Source organism: Calliphora vicina, chromosome 5, assembly GCF_958450345.1.
Source record: "Calliphora vicina chromosome 5, idCalVici1.1, whole genome shotgun sequence".
Classification (NCBI taxonomy): Eukaryota; Metazoa; Arthropoda; class Insecta; order Diptera; family Calliphoridae; genus Calliphora; species Calliphora vicina.
In genome coordinates, this window is record NC_088784.1 from 96839228 (window position 1) to 96860868 (window position 21641).

At 30.3% G+C, this 21641-nt stretch overlaps 3 protein-coding genes across 3 annotated transcripts in view; 1 reads left to right on the top strand and 2 right to left on the bottom strand.

Moving 5' to 3' along the window:
* EDTP (Egg-derived tyrosine phosphatase) overlaps positions 1–21641 on the bottom strand; it is a 97052-nt gene that overhangs the window by 20469 nt on the left and 54942 nt on the right. The gene's annotated exons all lie outside the window — the stretch shown is intronic.
* On the top strand, positions 2056–5055 carry LOC135960905 (ribitol 5-phosphate transferase FKRP). Its single transcript, XM_065512306.1, has 3 exons — positions 2056–2886; positions 2956–3072; positions 4201–5055. Exons 1-3 carry the CDS (start codon positions 2104–2106, stop codon positions 5035–5037), a joined length of 1737 nt encoding a protein of 578 aa, XP_065368378.1. The 5' UTR covers positions 2056–2103; the 3' UTR covers positions 5038–5055.
* Positions 7862–21627, bottom strand: LOC135960715 (dynein intermediate chain 2, ciliary). The gene is made up of 9 exons (XM_065512075.1): positions 21498–21627; positions 12367–12600; positions 12200–12305; positions 9786–10111; positions 9287–9725; positions 9149–9226; positions 8919–9091; positions 8158–8798; positions 7862–8099 (listed from the first exon to the last, which is right to left on the bottom strand). Exons 1-9 carry the CDS (start codon positions 21591–21593, stop codon positions 7916–7918), a joined length of 2277 nt encoding a protein of 758 aa, XP_065368147.1. The 5' UTR covers positions 21594–21627; the 3' UTR covers positions 7862–7915.

Consider the following 21641-nt stretch of genomic DNA (forward strand, 5'->3'; position numbering starts at 1 on the left):
ATAACGAATTTTGTTATAGATGGTAGATCTAATTTAAATTTAGTGGCAAAACTTTTTGTCCGACAAATTCAGAATAAAGTTTGTGCCAAAGATTTTATCGCGAAAATATAAAATTAATATTTTCGCTATAAAATGCAAAAATTCCAATAATTTGAAAGTATACCAAAGAATTAATTTAAAATGTCCTGCAACATTGCAGTTTTAAAATCACTGTGTACAGGTATGAATGTATTAATGAATGAGATTTTAATTTATTTATTTAAATGTTAATCTTATTGTTTTGAAATAAATCTACATGTTCAATGTCAAACAATAAAAAATTTAAGTTTTATTTAAGGTATTTTTTTAGGTATCCTAAGCATAAGAGGGGCCAGGCGTGGCTCCTCAAAAAAATTTTATTTAAACAAAATTAATTTTTTTTTTCCAAATTGTTTTTTAATTTTTTTTCAAAAAGTTTTTTTTTTTAAATTTTTTTTTATTTAATTTAAAAAAAAAATTTTGGAAAAAGAATCTATGACAAAAAAAAATTTTTGGTAAAAAAAAATTTTTGGTTAATAAATATTTTTCCCGATTTTTACCCATTGTGGATCCAATTTACTATAGCCTTATATACATCGTTGCAATGGACTTTGAAATATATATCATTAGATATCCATTTTGTCTATATTAATGACTTAGTAATCCAGATATAGATCAAAAATAGGACAAAAATCGAAAAATCGAAAAATATATAAATGTGGGGTCGCAAATGAAAAATGTAGAAATTACAAACGGAATGACAAACTTATTTATACCCTATTGGAACATGCAAATTTTTCCCAAAAAAGTCCATATACATATTTTGTCTTTTGTAGAAAAAAATTTTCTTCGGGACTATATAAAAACTTAGCTTACTTATGCGTACCTAGTCCCACCAGATATATCCAAACATGGCCAATTTAAAAAAAAAAGATTATGTTTGAGTAAAAAATTATAAAAACGCAAATCATCAATGCTCGAAGAAGCTCCATATTTGTATAACCCTATATCTTATTTAAATACATACAAAGTCTTTTTACTATCACACGGTAATGTTATTTACAGTAGGCATTTTATTTAAAAAAAAAAACTAAGTTTTTGGAAGATATTTTCCCCGTTTTAGGAATTTTGGTATTTGAAAATAAAAAAAATTTCAAAAATTATAACGCCATTAATTTAAGAACACTTGGTCTACTTTGTTATCATATCTTTAACCGATAACATTTTACATTAATTCAAATTTTATATTTTTCTTTATGGAAAATCCATTAAAAATCATTAAATTATTTCATTTCACTAAAATTCCCTTGTGCCCTTTCAAAAATTTTAACGCTTTTTCATATATTTCATTCAATGTTTAACTAATACTTTATTTTTGATAATTAACCTTCGTCTCTATCTTACTCTATGAATAAAACATCCCTTATAGCTTTTAAATAACATCCCCCAAAAAGCTTTAATAAAAAAGCTATTTTCACTATTAAACATTTAACCACAACTGACAGCTGTATGTAAAACTTTCCTGGTTATCCTTAAAGCTTTTGTTCTTCTAAATTTGACAACTACGAAAATGTCCTACATACATACAAAACAATAGAGAACAGCAGTTTTGTATCCTAGGGATGAGTTTAGCTGTCAAAATGTGAAAAAGAAAGAAGTGTTTTTGGTAAAATATAAATTAATAGGACAAGAACATTTGACCAATATTAAAGAATACATAAATAAAATAGCAATTAATCTAAATACAAACTAAATTGTAGTGTAGTTTATAAATTCCTTTAGATTTAGTGAATTGATTAGCAAGTAAAACATGTTCCAGTAGAAAATAAATTAATTAAATGCACAAAGAATTATATAGAAATTTTGGTGTGGCCTAAAAAAAAATATTCTCTTACAAGCAAGTAGTAATAAAGCCTAACAAATATGGCTTAAAAAACTAAACTAATAATTAAAGGACGATGTTGAATTATTTGTTAAATATAATGTTCATTGAACAGCAAACCTCTTAAATAAGCCGGAAGTTATTATTAGCCACCACCATCATCACAACACCAGCACCACCAATTTCTTTGGAATACAATTGCCATGAAAATAATGCGCTTAAGACATGCTAAACTAATTGTTCTCCTAATTGTAATAGCCAACATAATATTATTCTATTACTCTTGGAAATCGACGCTATGGAAGAATATTGCTGCTTCACTAACGCTGCCCAGTATGGAGTCCTACGATTTGCTCAAAAATCCCTCACAACATCAACCACATGTCGAAAAATCTCCCAAAGAAAAAGCTCGCAATGCCTTCAAACACATACGCAAATCCATGACAATAGTATTTCGTAATTTTTATACATTTGAAAATGATATTAAGGACTCGATCGATAGTATATTGGATGTTATACCCAATATGCCCATCATTGTATTCCAAGAGGGCATATCCTATCCGCCTTTGATGTATCAGCGCAATGCGACCTCTCTTAAAGGCGAAGAGGGCAATAGTGTACGTTTTGTTAACTTAGGATTTGATATATTGAAACCGATACAGGAATTGAATCCTTTATCCACCATACATACAAAATATGCTCTCTTTATGCCCGACAGTGTACGTTTGAGTAGTAAAAATCTGTTGCAGAAGATATTGCGTGAAATTAATACGAATAGTTGGGATAAGGACAAGGATGGCACACAAGTAGTGGCTCGAAGATCGAAATTATCGCCTCCTCTAGAAGAAACCATAAGACGTATGATTATTGTGCCGTTTTCGGGTAATTTAAAGTCATTTGTGGGTTGTTTACAAATCGTTTTGGATTTGCCCAATTGGACGATACAGTATGTGGCTGTGAATAGCACAAGTGATAAATGTGATTTGGTAAATAGTGGCTATAACAATTAATATTTAATTGCTGTTTTAAATTTGTTTGTTTTCTATTTCAAATAGTTTTTGCAAAAACATGCCGTTTTGGTAGATGTGGCAGTTTTAAAGGAAATGCCTGAACCCTTGGCTGCTCCATTCCCGGAAATGTTTTATATACAGGCGAAATTAAATAATATATCGGTAAGTACTTGTTTTAAAGGTGGTCATACATGTGATTCAAGTTGTGTTACATCTAGCCCCAATTCTAGAACAGAACTAGAACAGAACTAGAACTAGAACAGAACTAGAACAGAACTAGAACAGAACTAGAACAGAACTAGAACAGAACTAGAACAGAACTAGAACAGAACTAGAACAGAACTAGAACAGAACTAGAACAGAACTAGAACAGAACTAGAACAGAACTAGAACAGAACTAGAACAGAACTAGAACAGAACTAGAACAGAACTAGAACAGAACTAGAACAGAACTAGAACAGAACTAGAACAGAACTAGAACAGAACTAGAACAGAACTAGAACAGAACTAGAACAGAACTAGAACAGAACTAGAACAGAACTAGAACAGAACTAGAACAGAACTAGAACAGAACTAGAACAGAACTAGAACAGAACTAGAACAGAACTAGAACAGAACTAGAACAGAACTAGAACAGAACTAGAACAGAACTAGAACAGAACTAGAACAGAACTAGAACAGAACTAGAACAGAACTAGAACAGAACTAGAACAGAACTAGAACAGAACTAGAACAGAACTAGAACAGAACTAGAACAGAACTAGAACAGAACTAGAACAGAACTAGAACAGAACTAGAACAGAACTAGAACAGAACTAGAACAGAACTAGAACAGAACTAGAACAGAACTAGAACAGAACTAGAACAGAACTAGAACAGAACTAGAACAGAACTAGAACAGAACTAGAACAGAACTAGAACAGAACTAGAACAGAACTAGAACAGAACTAGAACAGAACTAGAACAGAACTAGAACAGAACTAGAACAGAACTAGAACAGAACTAGAACAGAACTAGAACAGAACTAGAACAGAACTAGAACAGAACTAGAACAGAATTAGCACTTTGAAGATAATTGGCTACAAATAAGTTTTATTTGTTGATCTTAGCCCCCATAGAAGTCCCGTTTAGGATTTAACCGCAAATTGTTTATTGAAAACAATAACTGAAATTTTATAATTAACGTATAAGAAATGCTAGTGTAACAAAACCATTGAATATAATTAAAAATCTAAATAGAATCGCAAACTTCACTACTTTGAAATATTAACGATATATTCTTACTTTCAGAAATTCGTCTATCCACAATCATTTCAAGATGGCAGACGACTCTTTGCCGCCTACCATACTAAACAAAGACGCACCGATATGAAACGGCGACAGTTCCGGGACATGTATAAAAAACTACAAATCAAACGTATTGTACGACGATCACATAAAGTTTCAATCAAGTCGGATACCAAGGACACAGCTTCGTACAGTTCACAACATAACTTAGTTTTAGATACACAATTTTCATCGTCAAATTTCTCCTTGCCCCTGGTAACCGACATTGATCTAATCGGCTGCGAAAGAATAACAAAATCGTGTGTGGGCACGGTTTATAACCAGCGGCCATTTTATGTTTACTTGGGCAAACATACACCACCTTGTTGTTTGGACAAACTAAAGACCGCTTTTAATCATGTTCTGGAGGAGTTTGAAAATGTGGGCATACGCTATTGGCTGGACAATCAGGCTTTGAGAACGGCCATTGATACAAATCAATTGTCACCGGATGCCTATGATATTGATATCAGTTTTAATGTGGACGATTTGGAACGCTCAAACTCCCTGAAGAAATCCCAGACAAAACCCTATGTGGATAATGAGGGATTTTATTGGATTAAAGCCACCGATGGTCACTATTTTAAGGTGCAGTTTTCGAAAATCAATCAGATTGGCGTGAATCTTTTGCCCTTCGAAATAACGGGCAATGAGGTGAAACCGAATGGTTTCTTTGGTTGGAAGGCCAAATCATTTTCGGCCGATTTTCTACATCCCATGTCGACGGTGCTATTTTTGGGTAAAAATATTATGTGTCCCAATAATGTGAGAGACTATTTAGAATTTAAGAGTATACAATAGATTGCAATTTAAAACTGTGTTAATGAATGTCATTTATAATTCTATAATTTTGTTAAATTTTAAAATTTATTTAGTTTAGATTTTATGTTTTTTTTTAAATACTGTTATTAAATAATTTTTGTTGTATTATCATAGCCTTATACATAGAGATAAATAATGTGTATTACCCGAATATATTCCTGCTACATATGTATATTTATAATCTATAATCAAATGATTGTATGTACAATACTTTTTGTTTAAACAAGGAATTGCTTTTAGTTAATTTAATTAGTTCAACAAAATAATAATCACAATTACAATTACATACAGCCTAGTTATAGTATTATTAATGTAAGTATGCAATTGACGGTAAGTACAAAACCACCTGACTAACAATTTACATCTTCAATTTCCATCATTAAAATTGAGCCAATCGGTGCTGAAAAATCGATTATGTGTCTGATACAGAAATACTACGAAAACCAATTTCCAATTTTTGTAAGAAAATCACTCTATTTTCAAATAATTTGTTAGTGTTTTTCATTAAAAAATTTAAAAATAGTTTCATGTTTCTGAATCAAGCCCTAGAACCATAGAGAATAGGCATTGAGCGGAAACTCTCCTGCCAAAGACCTAACTCAGTTGTCAGAAACCTAAGTGGTGAGAATGTATTAGTAGAAAAAACTATATGAAAACAAAACAAGTAAGAGAGCTATATTCGGCTGTGCTGAATCTTATATACCCTTCACCAAATTATACTTCAAAATACAAATTTTAAATATTTCTAGGTAAATAAAATTTATTTTTTGGAACAAAAATTTTTTGAAATTGTTATTTTAAAATAATTTTTTTTTTAAATTTAAAATTTTTTTTTTTAAATTTAAAAATTTTTTTTTTTTAAATTTTAAATTTTTTTTCGTTTTTTAAATTTTTTTTTTGTGAAAAAAAATTTTCGGGTTAAAAAATATTTTTTTCCGATTTTGACCCATTGTAGGTCCAACTTACTATGGTCTTATATGAAATATCTATCATTAGATATCCATATTGTCTCTATTAATGACTTAGTAATGCAGATATATGTAGGTTAAAAATAGGTCAAAAGTCGAGGTTGTCCTGGTTTTTTCTTCATATCTCAGCCATTTGTGGACCGATTTTGCTGATTTTAAATAGGAAACTTCTCGAAAGCATTTCTGACATAATTATTGAAGATTTGGATCCCGAAGATATCTGGGGTCTTCAGAAAATTAATTTCAACAGACAGACGGATAGACAGACTTATACCCTTCTCACGAAGGTGAAGGGTATAAAAAACGCTCGTATGTGCGATTATTTTGAGTAATTTTTTTGTTTGAGTTTTTTTCTAGTTTCCGCTCTATGTTTCTCTATGTCTAGAACCATAGATTAATACACATAGATTGAAAACTCTTCTTTCAAAGACCTAAATCAGTTCGAAAACCTAAGTGGTGAATATGTATTTGTAAAAATACTATGTGAAAACGTTTAGTAAATTCTGTAACCTTATATCTTCTAAACTAATAAAGAAACAAAAAATCTTAAAATTGCGTTTGGTACTTTTTCGAAATTTGATCCTTTTAGGGGAGAACCCTATGTATCCCTTAAACCAATAAATATAGAAATAAATTTTAAGTCGTTTTCTTTACTTCTCAAAAAATAAGAAATATCAATGTGGTACTTTTTGGAAATTCAAACCCTTAAGGGATAAAAATTGTTTTTATTTTTGGTACTTTTTTCTTAAAATATGTTTTTTTTATAAATTGATATAGACGTATGAATATTTACAATGAGCTCCAGAAATTTATTTCAATAAAATTTTACTACCGCAATGGGGATAAAAAAGGTACAAAAAAATGGGGAAAACGGGAAAATACATTTTATTTGAAATTTTTAACGATTCATACAAAAATTAACTAACTGAGTATTATTTGGAACTCAAGTGCCAAGTCCGTTTAAACAATGGGATTAAAAAAGGTACCGAATGGGGATAAAAAAGTTGCCAAGTCCGGGTAAACAGTTGAGTACTTTTTTTAAACATATTTTTCATGAGCACATTAACACTGAATTAATCGTTAGATACATGTCTGTAGCATACATTTTTTTGGGCAAAATGGAGTATTTTTAAATTTCAAACATGAGGGGTGTTCAAGGAGGTAAAGGGAATTTTGTACTTTTCTCCTAATGGTACTTTTATTTAATATTTTAAATTATTTAACTCATCGACATTAAAGATAGCTGATATGTATTTGAGTGAAGTAGAGTTAGGAATAGGGTATACTATTTAGGTATCAAAATTCAACAAAAACAATAATTCATTTTAATTATACTTCAGTTAAAACAAGTCTTTTTAACTTAACCTAATTTACATAAACGTAGCGTGGCGGTCCTTTACACATCCTAAAGGGGAAATGGCGGTGAATTTTGTCCATCAGTGTATATGGTTCTAAGTGAATAAGAATCCAAATTAAGTTTAACAAATTTTAAAAAACTGGAAAATAAAAATTTAAAAAAAATTTATATCGCCATACTTTTGAATAGGTTATCCTACGAAGACAAAAATTTCTAGAAGGGCGACGGTCAAAATTTGGAGACCTCTGTGGTTATGCAAATGTCTTATAAATAAGTAATTATATATCAGATTCTAAATAAGTTATTATTCGTCTACTTCTAAGTAATGACATCGGTATGTGGAAGACGATCATGTTATTCATTAATTCCAAGTTACAGAGTTTTTGCTGGGAATTTTTTTAATTTATTATAATGAAAATAAAAATATTTTACAAATGTATTCAATGATATTTAAGTATGTACAAAAGAAATAGCTTAACTTAATAAAAAAAAGCTGTCTAAATAATTTCCAATAACTATTTTATTGCACCCTTTAACTTTGCACAGTTGTTGTGGTATCCTTGACAATAGCACCTTCGGGTAATTCACGTACTAAAGACAATAACTTTTCCAGTTTTTGAATTTGTAAAGTAGTTTGATCCAAATACATTTGCTTTTTGGGTGGTTTAACCATTAAACGTAAATTGGGTGACAGTTTCAAAGAAGTAACGGTGCCCCTAAATAAAGAAAATTTAAAAATCCTATTTGTTAATCCAATATAAAAAATTATCATACTTATCATCGCCCACTATTATAAATGGCAACTTCTCGTTGAAAGCCAAACGTGTTAATTTATTTTTACGTTTCGGCACCACTGCTTGAATACAAATGGCTTTGTATTTGTTAACATTCAAATCGAATACATAAACCTTTCCCTCATTGGTAACGGCTGCAAATACAGTACTGGAATAAGGCGCCCATTTAACATCGCCCACTGCTGAACCTAAATCGAATATAAACAATGGTTCCGGTCTCATATCCTCCCAGATTTTAACACGCCAGTCACCACTGCATGTTATGAATATATTGGAGTTATAACGATTAAAGTCAATTCTGTAAACGGATAGATTATGGGCTCGATAGGTCATCAAGTATTTCGAACTGTAGGCTATGCTACATTTATATATGCAGCCTTCTTCGGTGCCCACCAGAAAAATTTCCTTATCTTGTGGATGAAATTTCATGCAAGAACCACAACTTTTTAAACGTAATTCTGTACCATCTGGTCCTGCCACCAGACCATATTCCAGAAACAATGTAATTATCGTTGTCACCATTAGTTTATTTTGCATTAGTACCCAGTTTAAGGCTCGGCCTCCAGAAGAAACCGAATAGAAATTTATTTCACCATCAGCCATGTCGGGACCCCATTTTATCTGAAAAATAAATATGTGAAGAGATCAGAATCAGAATATTTTTAATTACTACAGGTTTAAATTAAAATCTATACAAAATTTTTAACTCTAACCATCATATATTGGTTTTCAATCACTTACCTCCCATACACATTCAATATGCTTGGCATTGACTCCATCGGAAAAGTACAAAGGTTCTTTATAATTATCCTTTAGATTATAGACCGCCACATTGCCATCATACAGACCAATTGCAATTAGAAACGGATACTTTGGATGAATATCACAACACATAACACCACTTTCGGTCATGACTATAGAAATATTCCAATTTAAAATTTGCAAAACTTTCTTAACTCATTAATACTCACTAATATAATCAGGATATGAGGGATTTTTACAAGTGAATAAACAAATTGCACCCTCACTTGGCTGTTTCATAAAATCATCTGTAATTAAAAATTTTTCATCATTTTTGATTTATTCTCTTTTAAAGATTAAACACTCACGTGATCCTAAGCACACCGCAAATAAATCATAATAATACGGATTAAACATAACATCGGTTACGCTCATTTTTTTGGTACGTTCATAGTTGAACTTCCACAAGGGCAACAAAGTACCCTCCGCCTCACGATATTCATCAGCTGGATCTTCCCAGTAGCGATAATCATGCGCTATATCTCTATAAATATTTTGATTAATCATTCTTTCCAATATTTGCCAAGATTTCAAATATTTCTTATTGATTTCCTCTGCCATTAGGGTGCGCACATCTTGTTTGGCTCCTTTGCTGTCATCCTTGCGATGAGCTTTCTTGTCTTCTTTTTTGTCTTTTTCCTTTTGCTGCTTCTCAAAGTCCTCCATATAGCTGTCATAGATGACCCACTGCAACACATTGGCACCATATTGTGAGCGTGGTGGTGGTATAGTTTGGGTTTCAACATTCTAAATATTACAAATAATAGTTTTATGATATTTATATTTGAAAAACCATTTGTTTCGTACCCTTTTTGGATTACTAAATGTTAGAGCAGCTCTTTCGCAAAAATTAAACTGATTTATGAGTTTACGTTTTTTACCAGACGTTGGAGCAGCAGCTGCTGCTGTTGCTACTTCCGTTACTTCTTCACCTTCTTTTTCAGCTAAATCACCCTCCTCTGCATCTTCTCGCCCTTCTTCCTCTTCTTCTCCCACTTCCTCTTCGCCCTCTGCGGCCTCAGCATTATCAGCTCCTTCCTCGCCTTCTCCCCCGTCACCTTCAGTACTACCTACGGATTTTCGAGGAGCTTCTATCTCTACCACGGAATAACGAGGTGCTGGCAAAGGATAACCTGTAAATATTAAAAGTTAAAATAAATGCGTCCACAACATACATATCTGGGGTCTTGTTAAATCCACTACCATAACTGTATGGATATGGATTGTGTACAATTGATATGATCTAAAGCATTCAATTTGAGTATAATGCGCAATAATCTCATTTCGGAATTTCCTAAATACATTCCCAAAAAACTAATTATTTAGATTCCTTCAAACACTCTCGGACAGTGCAAAATACTTAGGTTTTATTCTGGAGTGCAAACTATCCTGGAAACCCAAGACCCTAGCAAGAACATCAAAAGCCTTGGCTTCAATGTATGTCTGTAGGAAGGGCATAGGTACGCAATGGGGTATTAGACCCCGGTATGTGAATTGGCTATTTGAAGCGGTGACTAAGCCGGAATTATTCTAAGGAATAGCATGCTCAAATTGCATGCTATTCGAAAAGGTTTTAAGGAGAATATCAATCCTAACAACAGGAGCCCTAAGAACGACTGCAACTAAACTGGATCACTGTGGATCTAATGGTCAGCAAAAGTGAATTCACTAAGGCCTTCAGGTTTAATGAGATTGGTACATGGAAACATGGATCATACAGATAATATCGAATATTGTACTCTACTATCGAGAAACTTTGGTTTCTTAATTTCATACAACATGGAATGAATGGATGTACCTTCACTCTTCACAACCAGTCTCTCAGTCTATACGGACTGCTCTAGAAGGAGAGATCGAATTGGCGTAGCTGTCTACATTTAGGAATATGGAATTAGATTATCTTTCAGAATTTCAAATGGATGTAGTATTATTCAAGCTTCAATATCGGCTATTAAAAAAGCGGCTAACTGGTTCAGTTATAACAAGATATCAGACAGGGGTACTCAAGACCCAATAAAATCTCTGACATGTGTGTACACAACATCGAACATAGTCCAGGAATGCCGGGCATCCTTAAATAGGATGGCAAGACATTCAACAATCGTACTCATTTGGTTACGAGGAAACTGCGATATTTTAAGCAATTGTGTTGCTGATGGACTAGCGAAAAAATACGGAGACATAGACTTCTGATACGGGATTCCGTTATCTAAATGCAAGCAACGAATTAGTAACTTTTACTATGAGCTCGCTCAGTCAAGATGGGACTGAGAACCCACCTGAATGACTACCACAATTAAGAAGAGGATGGGACCATTTTTCATCTTCTTTGTAACTGCCCGGCATTAGGAGATCTGCGCATCAGGATTCTGTGACATCATTCTCGCAATAGTCATTCTGAACTCTCGGACATGAAGTTGGAATGTATCAATGTCTTTATTAGAAATAGCTATTGGATACTCACGCCAGACACGGAAATCTCTATGGGGTGACCTAGCATCCGTCAATCCGTACACAAATCTCCTTAATTCTCCTCATCTGACCTCTTCTTCTATATTTTTTTGTTTTCTATACCTTTACTCTATCTGACTTCACAGTTCTCTTTTCATTTCTCCTTAAATTTATTTTTATTTGTTGACGCTAATAGGAAATGTGTACTAAATCTTCGGAAATTTACCATTTTTGAATTCTTAAGGCTCTATCTTTATGCAATTATTTTATATCTTTTACGAAACATTGTCAAATTCTATAATTTTCTATAAAATAAATCAATATTTTTAAAGAAAAACCGAAACCTGTGGAGTTTACCGGTTTTTGGTTTCGGTTTTGGATACTCTAAACCTAACCTCATTCAGAGACTTTTATTTGAATTGAATTCATTCAACGTTGAACTAATTCATAACCGAATTCATTCAATCTTTGAATTAATTATTTTTTTTAACTCAAATCAAATCCACGAATCAGCTGGTTTCAGTAATTTGTCAATAAAAAACAAACAAAAGAAAATGTCAAAATTGTTGTGATTTGAAAAGAGAGACAAATATATTTCACACTAGTTGCCTACTGAAAATTTTATTATTTCTCTCGCTCTGCAAATCACAACCATTGAAAATTGTGCCTTCAACAGACATTAAAATTACATTAAAATTGTATAAGGACCCAAAATATCAACGACAATTACATTGAAGTGTTACAAACGGAATGACAAAATCAATACATACCTATTTCCCCACTTTCATCCATTTGAATTTTTGCCTCTTCAGAATCTATATGCAATGAGGTTCCCTCATATCTAAGCAATGTAACCGTATTGCCGGCGGGAGGTATCTGTAATTTTAAATAATTGATTTCAATAAAAATCAAGGTAATCTTATTGAAAAAAACTTACCGGTACAAAGGCTTCATCTTTGAAACTATACACCACCAAATTGTGTATCACATTGGTGTTGGTGGGTGTTAAAACTTTTGTAATCTCCTCTCCTAATTCGGCCTCAGTTAAATCTAGTTGATCTTCAGGTTTTAAAAGTTGACGCGATTTTACCCAAGCATCGAAATCATCGGCATCGCCACCACCAGCTTCGGCGCCCGATGATTTAGCTTGTTTGCTAGAAGCACGATTTAGCTATATAGAAAAGGAAGTTAAAAAAGAATTTTTGATATCTAAAATTATAATTAGAAATAACCACTATTGCAAAACAAGTGCACTTTAAACTCACCATTTGTTAGAAGAAAAAAACTATACTAAATATCAATAAATTTACTACAATATTTTTTAACAAATACCCTTAAATACTACTCTAGATACTATTAAAAATGTGTTAATTAATATTAAAAAATAGGTACAAGAACTATGAAAATGTGTTTAAGTCGAAAAAAATCATGCTTTACCATGCAATTTCCAGAGTAAAATTGTCAATTAACAGTTGACAGTGTTACCTGATCATTATCATCATCATCATTATTGTTTTCAAATCCTGAACCTGAATTTGAACAAACACTTATAGCCTCTACGGCCTCGATATCGTTAGCACAGGCCATTTATAACTAATTATTTACAGTTATAACCTTATTAAAACTTAAAAAACTAATTGATTAAATTTTTATTTAAAAAATTTTCAATTTTACATATTTACACCAGCCAATAAATACATTGCTAATAAAATAAAGATTTTGAATATATTTTACATATATTTACAGAATACATAAATAAGTTATTTTGAAAAAGAAAAAATCATATTAAAATAAAAAAATTCCAACTATTATTTAATTAATTAATTAACTACTAAAGTGTTTTATTTAAATTTTGTTTATCAATAATAATTTAGTATTATTTTTTAAATAAAATATTTTATTTAATTTGACTAAATACCACAACGGCTTTATTTGCTATTTTCCACATTAGTAATAATTTTAGTTTTTAGTATATTTTTTTTTTTGATGTTTGCAGTTGTTGCTATTTAATTTTATTTTATTGCTACTCGTACTTTTTGGGACTTGTTTGTATAAGTCTCTGGTTAAAAATGAACTAAAATTTGATTTGTTAATGTTCAACATAAATATCCATAGTTAGTAGTTGTTGTTCTAAAGTTCCTTTATTCCTTACATTATTATTGTTGTTATTTTATTCAAATTCAAGGAAACTATAAAGTTTCATTCATTAAAGTCAATATTTCATCTACATTCTCGGTGCTGCTTGCCAGACAAGAAATTCAAAATAATAGTTAAAAAACCGTCAATAAACCAACGGAAAGAACAGTGGGTCAATTCGTTAATATGGCACCGATTTTTGTGTTTTTTGCTGGTTCATCCGATTTGCTTAATTTTATAATTTTTTGTACTAGATCGGGTAAGTTAGCTATTAGCAATAATTATACAGGTCTACAATGATTTTGGTAACGTCAAAACTAAAACTGATTCTAAGTATATTTGTTATCCTGATTCTAACTGTCAATGCTTCGTGTAGTTTTCGAGAAATTGCAGGGATACAAATACGAAAATAAACGATTCTACAAGATTTTATTAAAGTTTTCTTGAAAGAAAGGTAAAACATGGATGAGTTTTATCTAATGCCTTCATAATTCCCAATTTGATGTGTAATGAAGGCAAAATTATCTTAGCTATGGAAGCCAAATATAACATTTTGTTTTCCAACTGAGAATAGTTGAGGATTTTTAGCAGTCATCAATGTGGTTTTTCGGTTCTGTCCAAATCATAGGTACTCCAAAATTCAAATGACTACTACCCACGGCTTATTCAGGGCCATAATCTTTATTATACCCTTCACCTTCGTGAGATGGGTATATATAAGTTTGTCATTCCGTTTGTAATTTCCACCATATAATTTTCGACCCAATAAAGTATATATATTTTGGATCCTTATAGATATCGGAGTCGGTTAATTCTGTCAGACATTCTTTCGAGAAGTTTCCTATCCTCGCTGAGATATGAGGATAAAACCACGGCAACCTCGATTTTTGACCTATATCTGGATTACTAAGTCATTAATATAGATAATATGGATATCTAATGATAGATATTTCAAAGACCTTTGCAACGACCTATATAAATAAGACCATAGTAAGTTGGACCGTCAAAATCAGAAAAATATTTTTTAACCCGAATTTTTTTTCAAAAGAAAAAAAAATTAAAAAACAAAAAAATTTTAAATTTAAAAAAAAAAAAAAATTAAATTAAATTTAAAAAAAAAAATTTAAATAATTCGAAAAAAAATTTTTCCCAAAAAATTAAAAAAAAGCTTTGGAAACAAAAATAAATTTTAAAAATATTTAAAATTTGTATTTTGAAGTATACAAGATTCGGCACAGCCGAATATAGCTCTCTTACTTGTTTTAACACAATTCGGTCATTGCGACCATTTTTTTGCGATGAGGACATAATGTTGAAATGTATTTATTTAAAGAAATGTACATATACGATTACAAAACGGGCACACGAATTTACTTATGACAGCCAACATTGAAATATGAATGTACATCCAAAGCTACACTTGGGAAAACAAATTTAAAACAAGTAAGAAAGTATAGCCGGTAAAGCCCGACCATATGATACCCTACACCGAGAACAACAGTTTTCTTATAAAATTAGGTGGCATGTCTTCTATATATGTATATAAAACTTATTTGTGTTGAATTTTATTTGAATACCAACTTTTTAAGAAATCTGTACTCGTTAAATGATGTTCGGAAGTGGGTCTTATATGGGAGCTATGACTAATTATGGAACGATCGTTACAAAATTTGGTGTAATGACTTTTGTATATATGTTTACAACTTATTTGTGTTAAATTTTACTGAAATACCAACATTTTTAAGAGATTTATGATGTTTAAAGTGATTTTCGAAAGTGGGCCTTATGTGGGAGATATGAGTAATTATGGACCGATCATCACAAAATGTGGTGGTAAGAGTTAGACTTATATAAAATTTATTTGTGCTGAATTTGGTTTGGATATCAATATAAATAAGATGAGATCTTAATTATTTTCAGATAGTGCAATCGTATGGGAGCTAGAAGAAATAATGGACCGATTCTAACCAAATTCAATAGGCTCCGTCCTTGGGCAATAGGAATGCTTGTACCAAATTGTGTCTAAATTTCTTTGAATTTGCGACTTGTACTTTGATTTCAAGGTTTACATGGACGGACATCGTTCAATCGACTCAGAAAGTGATTCTGAGCAATATTTTAGCACGTTACAAACATCAGCACTAACCCCATATACCCTCCCACTATGTTGATGTAGGGTATAAAAACAGTTGGGACGATAACAATTCACATGAGATCCGAGAGCGATTAATGCATCCCGACTATTTGGTCTATATTTTGGGCTGGTGGCGTCATCGGTCCATATTTCTTTGAGAATGACGTTGGCCAGATCGTAACCTTCATCGAGTTCTTCTTTTGGCTTAATTTGGATGATATGGTAACCAACGAAGTGTCACACAGCTCATGCCACATTGAACATTCTGTGAACTGGCAACCGAGATAGTATGCGAATACTAAAAGTCTATTCATCATGACCATCTGTCTGTGGAAATCAACTTTCCGTAGCCCTCAAATAACTTATAATAGTTCAGGTTAGGTTGCTATTTCAAATAAGGAAAAATCTACCCACAAATATCTGAGATATTAGTAAAAAGTAGTCGTAACTTTTTTTTACAAAGTCATGTACATAGACAATACAATATGGATGTTAATCGATATAGGGCCGTAGAAATCAAAATCGTGAAAAATATTTTTTTTAATCGATTTCGACTTTAGCAAAATAAATAGTTTGGGGTTACATCACTTTTGCACTGATAGCTTCATATACTTTCAGTTGTCATCTAATCACTTTTTAATTTTTAATGTTCCACTGTACACTTTTTTCAAATAATACCCAAATGTCGAAAGTCATCAAAGAATGGCGTGCATTGCAATTTCTTTTCATTCTTCAATTTTTTTTCTGTTTGTTTTTATTCAATGTTTTTTTTTGGTATTGTCTGTAAATAGCTAAATAAATAAACATACCGCTTCATCACCTTTATCATGAGCTTTAATTATATCAAAAACTTTTGTTTCCTTCATTATATTTTATATTTCTTGTAAAATAAATATACTTGTATACATACATACATTCGTACTTATTAATAAACCCATGCTAGAAATATAGAAAATATTTATGTAAAAAAAAAAAATTATAAAAATACCTTACAAACACACAAATCTGGTAAATAAGTTGTAAAGGATATGACGTTTTCGTGCCAAAACTTGTAAACGAAATGTTCAAATATTTTCCATGACGTTTCCGGTTTCTGTGTATGTGAGTTATATATATAATACAAGTTTTTTTTAATCTATTTAGTATGTATATTAATGCAGACATATAAAATCAACATAAAACTTATGTTGATTACAACTCAAACCACTAGTTGCAAATTAAAAATCAACATGACTATAAATTAATTACCCAATTCAACACAAGAGTTTGGTACTTTGATCCAGCTTACTAACGGCTGGTTCTAGGACCATCATTTTGAGAAATGCTACCTTAAAAGGCAGTAAACTTTTTGAGCTCATAACTAAATGACCTTAGCTTAGAAATTCTCTAATAAACTAGATTTTCAAGAAGTACATTTCTGACAACTTTTGTAATACCCTGTAGCTAGTATAATTTTTTACAATAAATATACATAAATTTTTTGTCAGTGTAAATATACCATGCCATCTAAATGCTGCATATCAACTTAAGTGAAAAGTATTGTAGATTACATATTATTATTATTATGATGCCGTGACAAAATATTAAATACAAAATTATAAAAAAGATATAAAGCTATAATAAACTTGGGTATCATGTATTACAAAAAACGTATTTTATAACATGGTTTCATTAAAAAGTAATAAACTTTTTCAAAACTTCGGCAGTTTATTTTAAGGCAACAACGACCATGGTATATTAAGGCCAATAAATATAATAAATAAACTGATAATCGACATTGTGATAATGAAATAAACAAATTAGAAAATTTGTTTAAACAAATAATTTTCCTTTTTTTTGTGAATTTTGAGTCGAATTCACTATTAAAACAAACTGAATGGTGATATTTGAAACTAAGAATATAATCTAAATAGAATAAATATTAAAAACTGTTGGTGATAAACCAATTTGTGTGAAAATAAAAATTTGGTGAACAAATTTAGGTGAAAAAAAATTTTGGTGAAAATATTTTTTTTTTAAAGTTGAAAAAAAAATGTTGGTATAAAAACTGTATAGTCCTATATATTTGCCATTTGTTGGCCGATTTTCTTGATTTAAAAACAACCTAAGTTGGACTATATCAGATATATTGATGTATGTATGAATCATATATGAAAATTATTTGGGGACTTCGCAAAGTTGAATTCAACAGACAGACGGTCATGGCTATATCGACTGCGCCAGAATATCGTCACTTAGAATGCAAAACAACGTATCATCAAAAAATTCGAAATTGATTTTATTATTGATTAAGATTCACTACATCATATTACATATGGGTACACCATTTTAAACTTTTACTATAAAAAATAACAAAGTTATAAACAAAATTTAAAACAACGTATCATCAAGTGCACGATTTTCTTAAACAAAATAACGTATTCGTTTTGATCAATTAATTAATAAATAGCATTTACCTTATAGTTTACATAGTTTCCTAAATTTTTTTAATAAATTTGCAATTGAATGTTTTTTGCAGTCTTTATGAAAATTGAATGAAGCAATTATTTTTAATTTAAATAATTAATTTGTTAGTAATTAAAATAAAAAAAAACTTAAAAACATAAAAAATATCTATAACTGCTTTTATTTGAAATAAAAAAAACATATTTAAATTTTTCAATACAAATTAATATTGATGATACATTATTTTGGTTTTAGGAAAAAAACATTCAAAATAACGTAAGTGTGCTTTAAAAAAAATATTTTTTTTTACAAAATATATTTTTGGTTTCATTGTAATTCAGATTTTTGGAAATTTTGTTTCAATATCTCATTTTATATCGTGTTTTGCTTCTCCTCTAGAGTTATGAAAAGTGATGTTACGTTATTTTGCATTTTAGGTGACTTAAGGTAGGGTCACACATGGCAAATATTTGACGAAAAATACGTAACCGCAAAATAAAATATATTTTAATTCTTTTATTTATTTTCAAAAACTCCTTTTACTTAATACAATTCAAAACAAATATTTAGTTTTATTTTATTTAATGCTGTTTGATCTTACAAAACACTTGTAAGAGTAAACACGTCAAACAAATTTGTGCTATAAAAAGTGGTTAAGTGGTTACCTTAATACTTTATGAAAATTTCAGGATTTCTTCATCTTAAAGTTACAATATTAAGATTCGTTGAGATGTCCAATTTTTTCGGTTCTAGCTATAGATAGTTAATTGGCAAAAAAAGCATTACGGACATATACATATAGACATGTTATATATCAATGGATAGGGGATTTTGTATATTTTTCAAAAATATATATAACTTTTGACAATTCGAAAATCCATGGAATACTTTTTTGAAAATTAGGATACAAAATGCTACTTATTGAGTTTTTGCAAAGATAAAAATTTTTCAAATTAAAATTTAATTTTTATTTATGCATATTTTTTAATGAAATTTTACCGTTATTTAGATATTTCCATTGAAAACAAATTTTGAAATTTGTAATCAGGAATCCCGGAATTCCCATAAAAGGGTTGAAAAATTCCAAAAATGGGATTTTTAGTTGTTTGGCTATAATATCCATACCTGGGGCGGGTATATCAGAACACTTTACAAAATAATTAAGAACATATTTGGCCATCTAAAATGTGTTTTGATATCGACTATGCGATTTGAGAATTTTTGCCCTAAATTTGAATTTCACATAAAAAATAGGCTTTTTTTGATGGACCTGATTGCCTCGATATCACCAATTTTCAAATTTGTTTTCAGTTAAAATATTCAGTGTAAAGTTAGCTTTTCAAAAAGTATAAATTGCTAATACACGTTCATAGAATTTTTTTAGATAACTTAAAAAGTTTTAAAACTAGCGAAAAATCGCCTTTTTAAATTCAAATGCGATTTTTAAACAATTCTTTTTTTTGTTTGACATATGTATACATTTGTTGTTAGTCCAATAAAAGAACAAATGGAAAAAATCGGGAAATATGTGGACCCGCTGTTACGAAAAAAATGTAGTAGGGTGGGTAAAAATGTTGAAAATTTCATTCAAATCGGACTAAGGGTTTAGAAGTTACAGATTTATTTTTTATTTATTTCATCGTTTTTTGCTTGTCCGAAGCCCCCAACCAAATTGTTTTTACACAAAATAATTTTCATGTTAAAAATTAAATTCACCAAAATTATATCTCGAAATAAGCAATATTTATTTCTACTATATTTGGATTAACATATATAATATGGTCATTAACATCTAATCTAATGATAGATATTTCAAAGACCTTTCCAACAACGTATATAACGCCATAGTAAGTCGGACCTACAATGGGTCAAAATCAGGAAAAATATTTTTTAACCCATAAAATAAAATTATTTTCACTAATAAATTAAATTTTTTTTTTAAAACTGTTTGGAAAAGGAAATAGTTTTTCATTATTTTATTTATACCTTTCGCCATGAGTGGCAAGGGTATATATAAGTTTGTCATTCCGTTTGTAATTTCTACATTTTTCTGGATCCTTATATATAGCAGAGTCGATTAAGCCATGTCTGTCTGTCCGTCTGTCTGTTGAAATCAATTTTCTGAAGACCCCAGATATCTTCGGGATCCAAATCTTCAATAATTCTGTCAGACATGCTTTCGAGAAGTTTGCTATTTAAAATCAGCAAAATCGGTCCATAAATAACGGAGTTATGAGCAAAAAACCGGGACAACCTCGATTTTTGACCTATTTTTGATCTATATCTGGATTACTAAGTCATTAATATAGACAATATGGATATCTAATGATAGATATTTCAAAGACCTTTACAACGACGTATATAAGACCAAAGTAAGTTGGACCTACAATGGGTCAAAATCGGGAAAAATATTTTTTAACCCGAATTTTTTTTTATCAAAAAATATTTTTTGTCATAAATTTTTTTTCAAAAAAAAAAATTTGTAAAAAAATTTTTTTAAAAAAATTAAAAACAATTAAAAAAAAATTAATTTTGTTTACCTAAAAATAGTTAAACAAATTTATTTTAAAGTATAATTTGGTGAAGGGTATATAAGATTCGGCACAGCCGAATATAGCTCTCTTACTTGTTTTTTCTATACCACTGCGACAATGATTAAATTTCAGAATAAAAATTTTTATCTTCCGAATTTGATTTTCAAATTTATTTTTCACCTAAAATTCGGCACAGCTGAATATATCACTCTTACTTGTTTACATACGACAGCTATATTCGGCTTTGCCGAATTTTACTACCCTTGACCAAAGTAAACTTTTAGATAAAGATTGTAAACAATTTTTGTTGAACGAAAAAAAAGTTGCTTGATGAAACATTTTTGGATGAAAGAAAAATTTTTATGAATGGAACATTTTTGATATAAAAAAATTCTTGGTAATATGAGGGCTATGTTCAGTTATGAATATCTATCTTACGCTACTTCACACGTTTGTGTAAATAACGACTTACACTCATCTTCACAAAGTAGATTGAATCAGCTGACTACTAAACGATGAATATTTGTTGATTAATCAATTGATACGAAAACAACTTCATCGACAACAACATTATCATCGATTGGTTGATGTATTGAAGCTTAAAGTTGCTTTCATAGCGAAAAATTAAATCTCCTAAATAATTTAATGTATCATATATAAGAAAATTAAATTCGTGATGTCCAGTTCAAACACTGATAGAGTTGGAGAGCGCCAAAATGAATCACCGTGTATCAAAAAGCTTTAAGAAACAGTGAACTTCAGTTTAAAGTGTGTGTCGCCCGGCTTTTCAAACTAATAAATATAAGAATTTGTACAAACCGCTTTTCCTCGAAGTCTGGAGACTTTATCACCAGCCGCTCCCGATGCACTTCGCGAATTACCAACTTCAACTTTCTTTTTTGCAGCTGAATGCATTATTTATAATTTGTATTAAAATTTTGCACTATTGTTAAATCAAATCAA

Excerpts from the sequence above, each read along its gene's own strand:
- LOC135960905 (XM_065512306.1), top strand. The coding sequence starts at position 2,104 with ATGAAAATAATGCGCTTAAGACATGCTAAACTAATTGTTCTCCTAATT. Across the intron at positions 2,887-2,955 it reads CAAGTGATAAATGTGATTTG|TTTTTGCAAAAACATGCCGT; the intron begins GTAAATAGTGGC and ends TATTTCAAATAG. Across the intron at positions 3,073-4,200 it reads CGAAATTAAATAATATATCG|AAATTCGTCTATCCACAATC; the intron begins GTAAGTACTTGT and ends TCTTACTTTCAG.
- LOC135960715 (XM_065512075.1), bottom strand. The coding sequence starts at position 21,593 with ATGCATTCAGCTGCAAAAAAGAAAGTTGAAGTTGGTAATTCGCGAAGT. Across the intron at positions 12,306-12,366 it reads AAGATGAAGCCTTTGTACCG|ATACCTCCCGCCGGCAATAC; the intron begins GTAAGTTTTTTT and ends TTAAAATTACAG. Across the intron at positions 8,100-8,157 it reads ATAATAGTGGGCGATGATAA|GGGCACCGTTACTTCTTTGA; the intron begins GTATGATAATTT and ends TTCTTTATTTAG.